This window comes from Dermacentor andersoni, chromosome 4, assembly GCF_023375885.2.
Source record: "Dermacentor andersoni chromosome 4, qqDerAnde1_hic_scaffold, whole genome shotgun sequence".
NCBI lineage: Eukaryota > Metazoa > Arthropoda > Arachnida > Ixodida > Ixodidae > Dermacentor > Dermacentor andersoni.
In genome coordinates this window covers 112,152,823-112,169,404 of record NC_092817.1, presented here as the reverse complement: position 1 = coordinate 112,169,404, position 16,582 = coordinate 112,152,823, and the positions used below count along the sequence as shown (strand labels likewise).

The 16,582-nt window shown below is 44.8% G+C and overlaps 2 protein-coding genes across 3 annotated transcripts in view; one reads left to right on the top strand and one right to left on the bottom strand.

The window, feature by feature from the left end:
- The window catches only part of LOC126537491 (acid-sensing ion channel 3-like), a 75,989-nt gene that overhangs the window by 52,530 nt on the left and 6,877 nt on the right, over positions 1-16,582 (bottom strand). The gene's annotated exons all lie outside the window — the stretch shown is intronic.
- Positions 2,233-14,043, top strand: LOC126537490 (sulfotransferase 2A8-like). The gene is made up of 4 exons (XM_050184514.3): positions 2,233-3,250; positions 8,620-9,032; positions 11,840-12,158; positions 13,647-14,043. The coding sequence occupies exons 2-4, from the start codon at positions 8,659-8,661 to the stop codon at positions 13,941-13,943; spliced, it is 990 nt and encodes a 329-aa protein (XP_050040471.1). The 5' UTR covers positions 2,233-3,250; positions 8,620-8,658; the 3' UTR covers positions 13,944-14,043.

Here is a 16,582-nt window from a genome sequence, read left to right as displayed (position 1 = left end):
GAGGCCACGCGCGGATATCTCGGCACCACCACTAGATGGCGCAGCGTGTCTGGAAAGAAGCGCGAGAGAGGAGTCCGACTGCTGCATGACGCATTTCTGACACACCGTGCATTTCGGAGGAAATGTAGTCGTCATAAAGCAGTGTCTGCCAAATTCTTTTAAGCGAAACTTTCTAGGCAAACCTCCCCACACATTACTAACGGTGGCTGCTCCTGCTGCCACCGCCGCCGCCTTGCCGAATAGGCTACACACCATACAGCACACATAAAACGAATCGGCTTATGTATACTGTTCTCTTATGTAATACTGTATAGTTTCATCTGTACTACCCCTACATGTGCTGGTGGAAGAACTTATTCTCTGCAAAGTTAGACAGTGAAACAACAAATGGGGCCTAAATAGCTTTATTACAAAAAATAGATAAGCCTCCAAGTGCATGATTTGTTTTTGTGCCGTAGCATTCTTAAGGTATCCCACCCACTTTTTGGGGCTAGCTATGTTTGAATGTTTGTATACAACCTGTTTCCCTCTTACCTGTATCGCATCGTTCTGCTGTGCTGATGGAACAAGGTTCGAAACCAACCATCCGACCAACATGGGTGGCTGAGTATGTGGCAATGTGTACATGTGTTGCTCTTTTTCACGCCGACACGGGGCGCTGAAGACGCCGGACTGCGTATAGGTACTACTGTTCATTGAAACTCTTCGACGCTGACTTGGAGCACTGGGTACGTGGCACTCGGTCTGTGCCTATCTTCAATGAACTTTCTTGATACCAACTTGAGTCACTGGTAAGTGCTAGTAGGTGTGTGCCGCTCTTGAATGAAAGTCATTGACAACAACTTGGATGTCTAGGCATGTGCCATTAGGAATGTGCCGCTCTAAAATGACGAGAAAGATACCTTAAATTTCTCTAATGCTCAGCGAAATCGAACCCACGTGAGAAGGATTTTTCAAGGACAACCACCCAACGCTTTAGCAGGCTGTGCCACAAATGCACTGGGTTATGTGCCGCTCTTCAATTAACATCGTGGCAAGATAGAGAACAATTCTCAGTCTTAGCAGGCACCGGCGCTCCCCGTTTTTTGATCTCTGAGGCTTCGCGCGGACTTCTCTGCGGCGCCTCTAGATGGCGCAAGTTATGCAGAAAGAAGCACGTGGGAGGATTGGGGTCGCCGCATGACGCATCGACGCACCGTGCATTTCGGTGGCCAAGAGCGGGCTTCGCAACGGCTGCACTGGACGGCGTCCGGTGGTTTTAGGAAAGCGCGAACGAGGAGTCCCGCTGCAGTACACGCCTCATCCACAACTATTTTTGACGGCACCAATGCGTTGTGTCGCTATATTGAATCAATGCTAAATGCATTGCCGTCAACAGTCATCTGGAGCTGGCTTCTGCAATTTTTTTATTGGGTTAGCATTCTTAGGGTCTTTCAGGTACTTTTCGGGGACTGTGTATCTATGTATGTATCTATCTATGTATGTATCTATGTAAGTTTGTTTGTATCTAACCACCTTGCCGCCTAACTTTGCGACTGGGAAGGTACGCAATGTCATGTCATGTAAAAGCAGCATTTCAATAATAATATCGGGTAGAACCAAAAAAAAAAAACGATGAATGAAGTCGAAGGTTGCGCTTTTCTTCTCACTGTTATAAGTGCGCTATCGACATTTAACATTTGCCAACTAACGCTGTCCTCTAGTATTGTGCCTCCTGAAATGTCTTCCCTAAGTCTGATCTAAACATGATGGTTCGGTGGCCCACACTTATGAAACTGAGAACTTGCAGAGCTGTACCGAGATGCCTGGTGCGAAGACCCGCAAATGCAGCATTTTATTTTGCGGCTGCTGAATCACAGTGGAAGAGTCTTAGTAGACGCCGAGCATATACTGCGGAAGCGGATCTGAACGTCAGCATGCTATACCACCAGCGCCTGTGGCGCAAAACAGTGAACGAGGTTTTGATAAGCACGCTGGCTAACATGAGCACAGAAACGGTCCCAGGAAAGGCCATCCATAACTGGCGCACTTCCTTCGCAGATAAGGAAACGCCTGAACCTAACCTAACCTGGCTGTACAGCGAGGTCTGTCCCACCGCTAACAATGGGTAAGATTGAACTGTTCCTGGGAACAAATGATGTTTTCTTCTTTTGGCAACTTTTATGGCAAGTAAAGAAGACGATAGATGCCGCAGACTACACAAAAACCGCAAGAAATTACCTTCCACAGCTATGGCTGCCAAACTTTCGCGATAGACATGCCGGTGTGCACCAGGAGGTCACAATAAATGCACAATTTATTGTGCATGTATTGTGACCCCATTGCAGCAGCAGTTGCAGCAGTAGTTATTGTGACCCCCACTGCAGCAGTAGTTTGAGCTGGCTGTGTTATACAATAATATTTTATTGCCTTATGTGTAAGGTAAGCCGTAGAGCAAAACAAAACTCCGAAGGGTTTAAAACATTTTGCCTAATGTAGGTTATAATGTAGCTTCGTCATATCTCTGCGTTCTTTTTTTTTTTTTTAATATGCCCCCATCAGCCCCATTTCGCCGTGACATTCCGTGGAGCTCTACGAATGGGGCCTTACGTGGACCGTTATTTTTTGTTTGCTAGGAACGCATCACTGTTATCGCCCCCTCCCGCCTGCCTTCCCACTACGCTCAGCGTCCACAAAACGTATGACGTTTCAGTAAATTCTTAAACATAGTGTAGTTCAACTTATCGGTAAAATTCTTTCAGCCATAACATGTAGCCCAGTGAGACTTCGCGGCCGGTGGTGTAGTTGCTTTAGAAGCACGGCGACATAACGAGTGTTTAGAAGCGTACGGTGAGGGGCTAGTTGGTATGACATTATGAGAACTGCGCCTGTGTCGTGTGGTTCTTTCTCTGTCTTGTTCTTTCTTGCGCAGTTTTTCTTTGTTCTCATAACGAGTGTTTCCTAAGCTGTTTTCCGTGAATGCACCTGTGAGCGCCAGCACATGTGCCCCAGTATATTTAGGTTCGTTCCCAGGTGCAAAGGAGAGCAGACGTGCTGCCATGGTTACTAAGCCCTTACACGTGCGAATGCAGAACACATGGCGAACACATTTAGGCTGCCATTTCGCCGCTCTTCTGTGGATTCATTAATTCCCGCGGATATACAGAAGTGGAAGACCTCCTGTAGCTGGCTTGCAGGACCGAATACTTACAGTAACGCGTATCATATCAGAACCATTGTTCAAGTGTAACCTGCGGAACCTACACTACAGGTGAGGGCAATATTACACCTACTTACGCTGCAGCATTAGGTTTTTATCAGAAATATTAGCGAATGTATATTTCCCCCTTTTTAAGAGCATTCTACATATCGCATGTTAGTACAGTGTAAGGGTTGAAGTGACCTTAAGAAAACTTGTTTTCGTGTGTATGTAAACTGTATATGTGTGTCTGTGCACAAAGTCCATACAGTGCAATAGTCAACGTATTGTTATTAACCGTCTTATCACTGTATTCTGACGTACGCCTTCAGGATTTTATTCGGCTGTTACCAACAGGGTGTCAAAAGTGATGTATACACAGCGGCAAACGTCTACAGGTACAGCCAACCTAGTGTATAATGTCGCTTTAGACAACCTATGTATATATAATCTTCTGTATATGTTTATATATAGCTTCTATATATGTTGAAAAGAATAGCCGCAAGCTAGATTGCACCACTTATACAACAATAATTTTTATTAATCATAAGTTGTAATGTGAAGACGTGGAATTGTTCCTCACCGGCGCAAATTGTTCTTTCATCCACTTTCAATGCCAATAATTTATCATTTTGTTATTTCACTTAGCAAGTACAAGTAATTTCCCCTATGTTGCCCTTGGTGTCTTTGTTTCTTGGCTTTTTATGATATGATTAATAAAAATCGTGCATTTCGGTTGACCCCATTTCTTCTCGTTGAACTATTATAAAGCGTTTGTGAGTTCAGGTCACAAGATTTTTGTTTCATTATGGGGGAACCTGGCGATTAGTAAGTAAGGTCGAAGTAAAGCAGATGTCGAGGTGGGAAGAAGAGACGGGATAACGAAGAGAAATAGCTCACAGCGATAAAAAATACGATAGATTAAAAAAATCACCGCCCGAGCACTCCGTACAGACATGGTTAAACAGCGAAGCTGAAACGTGCGGCCCCGCTGTTTATCACTGGGTTAACCCCGACGGTTGTTTAAACGATGGCTTGGTAGGCTCCCAGATTCTTGGTGCGCAGTTTGTACTTGCGCTCGGCAGCACGAGCCTGTTCTTGCGCTCGGGCTGCAGCATCGACACGGCGTAGACGAGCTCGTTCCCGGTTCTGCTCGCGGAGTTACTGATCTAAAGCTGCGTGCTCCTAAGGAGTACGCATGACGCGTGGCCGACCCATTTCAGAACCTGGGAGAAACTGCTACGCGCGCGCTCGGCTACGACGGAGGAAGGAAAGAAAGAAGAAAGCAGAAGGCAGGCAGATTAACCAGAATAACGTGCGGGTGGCTACCCTACACCGGGGGAATGGCAAAGGAGAAAACAACGATGATAGGGAGAGAGAGGAGTGAAGGAAAGAAGGAAATTAGCGGTGAGTTCACTGAAGCGTGTGGTTTCATAGTAATTGCACTAATAGTCACAGACGTTCACACAAGCCCGTCGTCCTCGAGAACCACAAAGGTGCCTTCACCGCTTTATGTGCCGACGAGCGATCCAGCAGCACCTGCACGGAAAGCAGCCGATTGTTCAGTTTGTGGAGAGAGTTAGCAAGTTCTTGTCTTTCTGGGGTATATCGTGGACAGTGGCTGCGTCGGAGAGCAACAACGTCACTACTGGCGCAGAAAATCGTGTGCCTCTCTTTTCGCGCATGCGCATGGAGTTGCGCCGGAAGCGTTTTCGGCGTACAGGCGACAGACAGACGGACGGACGAATCGGCCAGCCATATACAGCTTCGCTGTAATATAGGAAAGTATTTATAAAAACACAACATGCAACCAGATAAAGCGCTAGCAGATGGTTTTGCGGCTTTTGTCTTCGCGGAATGTAATAAGGAGTTGAAAACATTCTTTTTCGTTAAATTTTGATGTGTTCACACTGCCACACAATTCATCTTCGTGAATTTTGTCTCGTAATGCACTAATGAATTCGTAGTTCACCAACAATGGACAATTTTTTTTGTCATGAATGCCCTTTTACGCTTTCTTAATATTCTTGCTCGGCATTGCGTCATTCGAAGTTGTTCTAACTTACATTACAAAACCTGGCACTCTGTGTTTACTGTATTAAACTCTATCATCTGAAACAAAAATGACGAAATTATTTTTGTTATAGCCTTACACACTAAATAGAATACATTGAATGGTGCATTAGAAATTTATAAAGTTGGGCGAAATTTTCACGTGGATGTATAGCCATATCATATGTCAAAGGAACTCTTCTTGCCTAACTCTCACGGTTAACGTTTTTCAAAATGAATCATTTTCTTCTTGTTCTTCTTCTCCGTTAATATTTTTAGACCTCCTGACAATCCTACAGCTCAATTTATCTCAGACACAAAACAACTTTATCTCTTTACTGTCGCATCTTTACTACTTAACTCGAAGTCAGGTGTACAAACAACTCCCAGAAGTTGTGCCAATGAGTTTCTAATTTTGTGGCTGGTTATCATTCTTTAGGAATTGTCAATTGCCCCGGAACCCTATTGAGCCCCTTTTGACGGAGAAAATTCGGTAGCCTTGAGAACTGCTGATGCCTGCCGCTTGCTGTTACTCGTGCCTTGTGCGCTAGGTCAATTAATGAGTGGTGTATAGCGCTTCGAAGTAACTTCAGTGTGTCGTCAATGGCTTTAAACGACCTTCCCGAATACAAACTTCTACATGAAATCAATGGTTTGCTGTGCAGCTGGTACGCGTAAAATCGGTATTAGTAGGTCTTCCTTACAAATATAGAGGGTGCTTTTTTTTTTTAGCTGCACCAAATTTCTTAAAGATTGCCTATGGCAGTTAGCACATTTCTAACTCTTGATCTAAATTACTTGACGAGAGGGCCATTACTTCTAGGAAAGATCAATATGTACAATTGATTATTCAAAGTAATTACGCTAATTACATTTTTAATTGATTACTTTACGCCACATATTAATATCTACGAATTATAGCCAATGAGCTTGCAAGGCGTATTCACTTGGGACGAATCCTGTGGACCACACCAGTTCCGAGACCTATTAATTTTCAAGGTGTCCGTCAAAATACATTGGTGTTCCAGTTACTCTTGTGCTTCAATGCATAAAACAGCGGTTTCTTAAAAAAAAGTAATTCGAACGCCAATGCATTTCTTCGGACACATAAAAAACTAATATCGACGGAACTGGTGCAGTCCAGAAAATTCGGTCTAAGTGGATACGCCATGCAAACTCAGAGGCTATAATTCGTAGATGGAGATAAGCAGCATAGAGTAATTATTTAAAAATAAATTGGCGTAATCACGTTGATTATTCAGTTGAACCTTTGATTTCTCGTAGAAGTAATGGCCGCCTGATCGAGTAATTTAGATCAAGGGCTATAATTGCGCTGTCTACCATAGGCAATCTTTAAAAATTTTGGTGCAGCTCAAGAAAGACACCCTGTATGTGCTTACACAGGTTAAGAAGCACTTGGTTTCTTCTCATTTCATTCTCGTCTACAAACGACTTCCTTTTCTAATGTAACCGATTATAGTCATGTTAACTGAAAGGTCGTCACAGATGTTCGGATTTACGAGGCACAGCTCCGAGTTTCTGTGGCCTTCGAAGGTCTGGCATTTGCTGTACTCCTTACATGCGGCAGAGCCATTGCTGTTCCGAGTGCCTGTTCTGTTCTGTTTCTATGGTCAAGAGAGTTATTTGTTTCCCGTTTTATTGTATGCACTACTATAACTTGTGCATTCATTTTTGCAATAGCGAATCATAACCAGCGCAAGGACACACGACAAAAAAAAAAAGAGACTGAATCCAAAAAAGGATGGTGTACATACTTTATATCCTGTTGTGTCGTATCTTCAATCTTTTTTACTGAACATAAAGCTTCCCATTCAATTACAAAAAAGACTGCGGTAGAACCCATCTGACAATGAGTGTAGACGGCAATGTGTTAGCATTGAATCGATATAACGACACGGCGTATCACCACCGTCGAAACGAGTTATGTACGTATGAGGCGTGTGCTGCAGCGGGACTCCTTTTTCGCGCTCCCCTAAGAACACTCGACGCCATCTATCGCTCCCGCCTCGAAGCCTGCGCGTGGCCTCCGAAATGCGCGGTCGCACGGGCGCGTGCAAACGCTGAGGAACTCGTCATGCCCACGACCGGTCTCCTCTCTCGCGCTTCTCCCTGGACACGCTGCGCCACTTAGTGGCGCTGCCTAGAAGTTCGCGCGTCGCCTCCGAGACGAGAAGCCTGGCGCGCCGCTGCCTACGAACGCTGAGAATTGTTCCCTCGCTTGCCGCACGCCTACTGGCAGATACTCAGTGGCACATAGTTGGTTATACTCAAGTTGGCGTCAAAATTCACTGAAGAGGGGCGCATACCCACTGGCACATACCCAGTGATCCAAGTTGGCATCAAAGAGGTTCATTAAAAAGCAGCTCAGACCGAGTCGCAGACGCCCAGGGTCGGCATCAGTCGCATCTCTCTAAGTCGGCATCAAATAGTGTATTTCAGTTCTTTTTTTTTTTCGGAAACACGGTACCTACCCAGTCCCGTACATTTCAGTGACCCAAGTTGACGTTCGTTGAAACGCCTTTGTTGAAGACGTTCGTTGTACATAATGAGTGAGCCAATTTGGTTCAGTGGTTGGCTTGGAAACCTGTTAGCTTAGCACAGCAGCCCTATGCGCTACCCGTTCGTCGTAGGACCACCCAGTAATCCATGTAGGCGGGAAAACGGATAGATAGATAGATAGATAGATAGATAGATAGATAGATAGATAGATAGATAGATAGATAGATAGATAGATAGATAGATAGATAGATAGATAGATAGATAGATAGATAGATAGATAGATAGATAGATAGATAGATAGATAGATAGATAGATAGATAGATAGATAGATAGATAGATAGATAGATAGATAGATAGATAGATAGATAGATAGATAGATAGATAGATAGATAGATAGATAGATAGATAGATAGATAGATAGATAGATAGATAGATAGATAGATAGATAGATAGATAGATAGATAGATAGATAGATAGATAGATAGATAGATAGATAGATAGATAGATAGATAGATAGATAGATAGATCCAGGAATGTGTGTGAAGTACTTTAAGATTGCAAACACATTGAAAACTGCCTGAAAAAGTAGCCCAAATTTAGTAGTGAGTCCGTAGAAGACCAATCATCCACGCAAGCAGGCTTTCTCGTACAGACATATAGGATAGGGTATAGCTAAGTTTCGCTCCAATTTCGCTCTGTATGTTTTCACTAAAAGCAACTAGTAAAAGCGCGGTGCAATCACTCACTTTGAAAGCTCGTCACTTAACAATCTGTATTACGCTCATCCGGCAATTCACAACACCATAAACCCCGTGTACGAGCCTCGTGCAGCCACCTCTCTAAACACAAACACGCATTTTCCTGTGCAGTTGACACGCGCCTCGTGCGAGTATCATCAAGACATTCCCATGGCCGATACCAAGGAGGTAAGCTTGGAGCCAATCGCCGATAAACCTAAATACCTTCGTCACTTTGAAGGCATCCTGATCGGAGACTTGTTCGACGAGTCACGGCTGCGATCAGCCTTTCGCTATGAGCCCAGGGACGACGATGTCTTCGTAGTGGGCTTCCCGAAGACAGGCACCACATGGCTCCACTTCGTACTACAGCGCCTCATGAATCACGCAAGTGAAACGCCGGCACAAAGCGCCGCGGCATGTGTACCAAACGTTTCCTTCCTGGAATTCGCTGGCGGTGAGAAGATTGAATCGCTGCCGAGGCCACGGGCGATCATCAAGACCCATTTGCCATTCGAGAATGTGCGCTTCTCGGAGCAAGCCAGGTATGTAAACAGCTCGTTTAATGTCGATGGAATGCTTTCGTTCTCAGCTCGCGACAGTGACGCTTGTGGTAAGAGATTACACACCATCATAATCAGGAAAGCTGCGCAGGCCCACAATAAACAGAGAACGCGCACGAAGGTCTCCCAAATGGGCGAGAAAATCGTGTGACTGCGGATGTTGCATTAGCCAGAATTTCAGCGCTTACTGCACCGTCACCGTGCAGTGGCGATTTCACGCACCTCTTCGCAATCCGAGTGCCGACGCAGCGCATTATAGCTAACCGACTCGCCACGCCATTGTTGTGGCGGTTTTGCCACGGCAGAACAAGCATGACTCAAGGTAACTAAAACCGGCTGAAGAATTAGAACGAGTACGACGCCATCTGCTGGTGTCCTACTTCTACAGCGCGCATCCGGTCGACTTGGCAGGTCACGGACTTGCAGCTGTGCCCGGATGCGCGTAGTTAAATACGATCTGCAACAAAATATTACGGCGGATAAAAAGCCTAGATTCGATCGTGCTGATATGGAGCCGCGTCCATGCAAAATTGTGCGCTTGAGATAGGAGTCGATGCACGCCACGAAAAACTCTAAAAATTCGGCATTTTTGGTAACGACACGAACACAAAAAAAGTAGCAGTTTCGCCCGAAAGGCGAATCACTGATGGCGATAGCAAATTATTGGACTGTTATACTATGTAAGGACAGTAGTTTTATCGGCCGTGTAAACTTATAAACATTCGCTTACTAAATGCATTAACAAGCATGGTGTCACGCGCGCGCAGGCAAGCACGAACACGTCTGACTCGATTAGCGCTCACAATCGCTGTCATAATGCTGGCGTGAGGAAGAGCGGTAGCAGCAGTGAGCGAACTGTGCTTTGTTACGCCTCTGGCTTCAACGAGAACTAAGCGGCGAGAACAGAGCGCACCCGAAGCCATCAGCGCTCGGTGCGTCTAGATTCTGTAACCACCGCAGATCACTTTCAAGATAGAGCCAGCGCAGCCTAGAGAAACTCAGTATATACATCCTATAAAAGTGTAAATGGCTCGGCGATGTATTCTAAGGCGTTACAATAAAGCTACAAAGAATGACAATAAAACATCGTGAACAAATTTCGTCCACAAAGCACGTGACGGAAGTAAAACCTCGATCTAAAATCCCTAGCAAGGCATTTTTATTGTAGACAAGTTTACGGAACTGTTGTATACATTTTATGCTGAAAACTGCAACAGCTATGCACGCTAGCAAAGTACGTGACAGTTTCACCGGAAGGCGAAGCATTAACAGAGATAACGAGGTGTAGCCTTCCCTAGCTCCCCGCACGCTGTTCTAACAGTACCTGGAGGCGGCTTGGCTCGACGCAGCTCACAAAACTAATGCTGGAACAGATGGCCTGGCAGATACCTGCCGTGTCACTACGCTGTAGCGTGATGAATATGGCCAACGGTGTTACTGGCGTCGCACCTCCGTGGCGCACGAGACGAGACCGACGGAAAACTGGCAAACCTTTTGGTATTTGGTGGCGCTAGATTTAGCCTAAAGTTTGCTGTTCTTTCCGCTCAGACCAGTGCATATTCACCACGGTGTGGTAAGCACTCTTCCGAATAGGAACGCTAACGTGTACGTGCGCAACGCCAATGGCAGCTGCAGAAGCAGATATCAGAACGCTGTCCTGGCTACGGCAGAGCCGACGAAGCCGAACGCGAGGGGGGGGGGGGGGGGGGGGGGCGTTCATTTTGTTGCATAGCGGGGAACAAAATAAAACACTGGCTAGCCTGGCCTGATACCTGGCGTGAGGGTGACTCGGCGTTGACGTATTTCCAGCGAAATTCAACTCTCCATGCACAGGCAATGCATGCACGTCGATGCCGTCACCATAGGATGTAGGTGGCGTGAGCATCCCTTCGGTGTCCTGATTGCTATCGCAATAAAATGTATCTTGTAAATTAAACAGTTCCTAGTGCAAGATCATGCTTAATACTGATAATACTCTAAGCTGGGTTGTAAAAAAAATGAATCGCGAAAATGCACTGTCATACCAATCCACCTGAACCTACGACGAAACAATTCTCACGCATAAATTTAAGGCTCGTCGAGAACAAGAGTTTTCTATGCGTACTGCGGTAAGCATACAGCAATCGTCAATGCCGTGCAATAAATAAAAAAGCGGCAAAATGACGCAATTCGAATAAAATAATCATGTAGAGAGGGATGAAATAGTGCAATCGCAAAAAGCGATAACAGCCAAAGAGCATCAGGAGGGTTTTGTAGTATATGCATATTTTTTCGTTCACCAAACGAAAGCTTGTTTTAATGCGATGCATTCTTAACGAATTCCAGGCGTTTCGAGTGTATCTATCTATCTATCTATCTATCTATCTATCTATCTATCTATCTATCTATCTATCTGTCTATCTATCTATCTATCTATCTATCTATCTATCTATCTATCTATCTATCTATCTATGTAGCCTCAAACGTCATAATGCCGCCATGCTTGCTTCCTCAACTGCATATATATCAGAATAATTATCAGATATATTATCAGATATATTATCAGAATAAACATGAGGCGGCATGATATGCATGGACACATAACATTAATGACATGCCATATTTGTTATGGCATGTGACTTCATAAGGGGAGGAAAAAGTTTACATTACCTTTCGGAGCTTTTAACACCATGAATATGTCAAAGGATGCATTGCTCGGGATTATTTTAGGTCATTTCAGTAACACTGCGTACCAGACACGTCATATTTACGGGGCATGCTCTCAGCCTGTTCCAATCTCATTTTCACAGGTACATCTACGTGCTGCGGAACCCATATGACACCTGTGTGTCGTATTACCACCAGGTGCGACGGGGAGTTCCAGGTTGTAGTGACATAAGCTTCGATGACTTCTTCGAGCAGTTCATGAATGGATGGGTTCACCCCAACGATTACTTCGATCACCTAGCATCCTGGTTCGCACAGAGGTCAAGGCCTAATTTTCTATGCATCACGTATGAGCAGATGAAGCGAGATCCTCATTCCGGCATACTGAAGATCGCGGCCTTTCTTGGAAATGAATTCGAGAGGGAAATCGGTAACACCGTAGCACTGGACGCAATTGTACAGGTATGCCCTAAGTTTGTCTATTGAACGCAAAGGTTCAGGAGAAGGCCAGTAAATTCATCAATGTCTCGGCTGCGTCTGAGGGCGGAGGTTGTGAATAGTCATTCAGAGCTGCAATATCCCGTACACGCTCCTGCTCAGGAGTCACGACTCCACCGCGCCGTAGAAGAGGAGTGCCTTAGCAACTAATTGACCGTCGACTCCAAGTCCGAATATTTGTCACCTTTGTTAGGTATGGAAAGGCCGGTGAAAAAAACGAGTAATTGAGTTGAAGTAGCTTATTGAGAAAGCGACCAATAGGTGTCGACCTAAATTCGGACAGATACGGTAACTAAGATGGAGGAGGCTAATGATAAAGCAACAACAAGAACTCGTATGGGGACACTTTGCCCTGTCGTATCGGCTTGACTCTGTACCCATGTCCAGAGGCTGACCCATATGATACGCATTATGGTACAAGTACGTAAGAAAACGATGAGCAAACACGTGCCCGACTGATGCACACAGATTCTTGTTAGCTCAAAATAATTAGAAAGTTTTTTCTCTCTTTGGTCACTACACAAATCCGTGAGGGTAAGACAGCAAATTTACTATCCTCTAATTTGGAGAGACAGAGAGAGAGAGAAAGAGAAACAGGCGGAGAAAGTGCAAGGAGGCTAAACAAGCTAATTTCAGTTGGCTGCCGTACAACAGCTATGAATAGTTCACTGCGGTATCAATTCCTGGTCATGTTGATTCTACTCACACCTAGAGAGAATATAGAATCAGCAGAAAGATTACAAGAGGAGCTCCCCGTACTCAATTTCATTTTAAGAAAGACAAGAAGCGCAGTGGAAATGCATTTCTTCGGGCAGGTAATGTTTTCTCGCTGCACTGTGAGGGAACTGACTAAAGAGCAGTCTCTATTTATTTTATCACGTGAGTAGTGCAATTTGAATACGTCAAGATTCCTGCTTAAGCACAACCTTAATTATTATTTACTTTGCAGGATCACAACAAATGAACCAACACGTAGAATGCTGCAGCGTTAACCTAATTCTCAGGGCCGAATCGGCACGAAACGCTGATGATGACGGCATAGAATTTAGTGCTGTCACGATAATCGTCATCATCATCTTCAGGTGAAAAAGTGTGAACAGAGCCTGAAGATAAGAAGAAACGACACTGCCTGCGCTTAGTTTTCGGCCTGGGTGTTAAGCTCAATCGTCGAGTGCAACGCTGAATATCGAATCACTGTCGAGCTTTAAGAATATTTTTCTCGCCCCTTATTGTGTTTCTGAAAGTTAGCTCTTACGTTACCTTTGGTCCGGCATAAACGACCTCTAGGAGCTTGTTCATGCCAAAGATATGGCTGTTCTAATCGGTTTTATGAATTTTGTGTACATGGTCGTTACAATAATTGGTTGAATATTTATTAGCCCCGTTCTATTCACGTATGAGTTGAGCAGTAATATTTTTTATAACTTCCGTTATTTATTTCTCCCTTTTTAGGCCGTATCTCCTGAAGCCATGAAAAATGCCTTCGCAGAAGCCCCTTTGGGAAGAGAGCAGGACGATTCGATCAAACGCAGACCCTCGAGAGGAGCTTCAAGAGGACAAAATTTGTCTGACGAGCCCAGCAAGCAGAGAATTAAGGGCGCCAACCTTGTAAGGAAGGCGATTGTCGGCGACTGGGAGAACCATTTCTCAGCTTTACAGATTGAACGCATGAAATCCAAAATGGCAGCGAAGACCGCCGGCTTTCGAGCCGATCTGGAAGCCTTGTGGAAGGACGCCAATCTGCCTTAGATAGCCGATTTAACAAGTGCGACAAAGAGGAATTCAAAGAATTGGCCAAGTAATCGTTTTCAGAATAAATCTGTGCCATGCTGATTGCATTTACAAGTTATTTTCTCAGGTTTATGGCATCCGTGTGAATCGGGTGATGTAAAACTGGGTAGGGTTACAAAGATGAAAGACACATACGTGACAACACATTATGTAATATCCGGGACCTTTAGTGGCACTACCATTGCGCTACCTATGGCGGTCACAACACTGTGCTGCGCTGCTGCAGAGAACACCAAGTTTAACTCTTCTCTCTTCCTACAGTTCCCAATACGACCTTCATCACCACTGCCAATAGCTCAGGGTGTCCTATAGCAGCTATCTCAGCATAAATGGCACGAAAAGCACACAAAGCAGGTCAAGACAAATCGAGATCGATCACCAATATTCGATGTGTAAGCTTGAAACAGCGCAAAAAACTGGCGCGTGAAATTGAGGAGAGGGCAAACAGAGCGCGCGTTCTGACTCTCCTCTCCTCATTTCTTGCGTCAACGTTTTTCTACCTTTCAAGCATATAAATGGCAGATGAACCCACTAGACCACATTAAAATGTTGTTGCAGCTGTACGGCGCCGTTGGCTGAAGCATGCAGTTCCCACAACTAACTACGAAAAGAAGAAAGCAGCGGTAATCCCCAATATCCGTAGTATAACTGACAAGGTAAGAAGACATTGTTCAAAGTACCTGTGGGAAAAGATTTTGTCGGCCCCTGATAAGCTTGGCAAACTCTACAAATTACTAATAAACAGCAAGTATCAGTAAACAGCTCAACAAAAAGGCCTGTACTAAGTGTCTCAACTGCGTCGACAGTGCAATTTATACCATACTTGTATCGAGTGACCGGTTTTACGTATACTGCAGACAGGACCTGGCCTATGATAAGCTGCGCCAGCACGCATATGACGAAAAATAGATCTACAAGTTGGCTTGCTATTGCCTGCGAAGATTGTAGCTGGGAGCCCATAATTCATGAATGCACTGAAATTCATTCTTCAAATCGAGCTAAGGAAATCATTCTTTCCATAGCTCGTTGCGTCGTCCTCAATTTAAGTAGAACCCTTTCCGTGAGCCTCCAGGTTTCTGCCCCGCACGTGAGTACTGGTAAGACACAGCTAACGTAGATTATCCATGGCTAAACAAAAAAGGGGCGGTAGATAAAAAAAATCTGTTTCCACTTTGTCAGGTTAATTTAAGCAAGTCATTTCATGCTGTCTTCTTCAAGAAAGCCACAATAGTGCTCCGCAACGATGCGCCAGGATGTCGTTGCGGGGCAGCATGCCAATATGCAGAGTACAGCTACGTGCGAGCCAATTACGAGCAGCAAAAGGAATGAAAAATATAAATAATGTTCGAGACTACATTCCTACACTACAAATAAGTGCGAATTATGGATCTGCTATATTTCGTGGCCATCACTTGGTCATTATTTTTTCAGTTGGCTTGCCTTGCGTTCAACTTGACTTGGCCTCGTAGGCTTCGGCTTTCCATGGTTGTGATTATATATATATATATATATATATATATATATATTCATGTGGAGTTCAGCAAGCGTAAAGGGACACTAAACGCAAATATTCAGTCAAGCTAAAATGATAGATTAGTGCTCGAGGATCTCTAAGGCCGAGTGGCATGGTCGGAACAGTCATAAGGCGGCTTTTGCGGAGCTCAGTGATCAGTAATGGGTACAGGGAACAACCACCACCTCCACCACAAAGATATTACGTGAAACGACACGAGGCGTAACTATTTACAGAGCATTTACAACGAGGTACGCAGCAGCTACCAAGATGGTGGACAGCCTCCACACCGCACGCAACCGTCTTCTTCGTCTTCTGCTCCAACCAGAATGTCCCTTTTGGAATGAGTTGGCTTCGCAACATAATTATCATGAACAGAGCCTTACTAATCGAGAAATTGAGGTAAATGCAACGCATGATTAGAGACTCCCTCGGGAAATTCAAGTACTTGTCTGATGACGAAAGCACTCCTCAGTTAAACTCTGTCACTAGTTCTCAACCGCTCGTTGCAAAAAACATCCTTGTATGGTAAGACGAAACAAAATGCTAGTTGTCCAGATTTATTTCCATATTTAAGAAAAAATTACTCATTTATATCACCCTTGACAACGATGCGGGCGGTCGAAAGGTCTCCTTTTCGCTCGACCCTGCGCCTGCCACGCTTTCGCGTTTAAGTAGCTTAGTTATTGCGTAGTGCCGCGCAGGTTTTACTGGCTCCCTAAACTCGCACGAACTCCAAGTAGAAGAGAATTCAACTTCCATGTGACGTCACGCAATGCCCGAACGGTCTACGCCACTTCACGTAAAAGCAGCTGCAGCGGCCAATTCACCGCTCTGTCATGGCTAGCTACCGCTGTCTGTTGGGCACCGGTTTACTCACCGACGGCAGCAAAGGGTGGTGATATCGTATACACAGTCATCACTACCTTTCGCACCTCCCAGTTGGGTGGCGGGAGATTTGAATTTCGGAAAATGTATTCGGACCCTTCACATGCTATTCTCTCGTGAATTAAGTATTTCCTTTACAGGAAACAAGGGTTGCGACATTTCTGCAATGGTATTTAAACAGTCCGCGTCGACTTAG

What these genes read in the sequence shown, in the direction of transcription:
- LOC126537490 (XM_050184514.3), top strand. Translation starts at nt 8,659, where the DNA reads ATGGCCGATACCAAGGAGGTAAGCTTGGAGCCAATCGCCGATAAACCT. An exon ending in CGCTTCTCGGAGCAAGCCAG is followed by an intron (nt 9,033 to 11,839) that starts GTATGTAAACAG and finishes TCATTTTCACAG; the next exon opens with GTACATCTACGTGCTGCGGA. An exon ending in CACTGGACGCAATTGTACAG is followed by an intron (nt 12,159 to 13,646) that starts GTATGCCCTAAG and finishes CTCCCTTTTTAG; the next exon opens with GCCGTATCTCCTGAAGCCAT.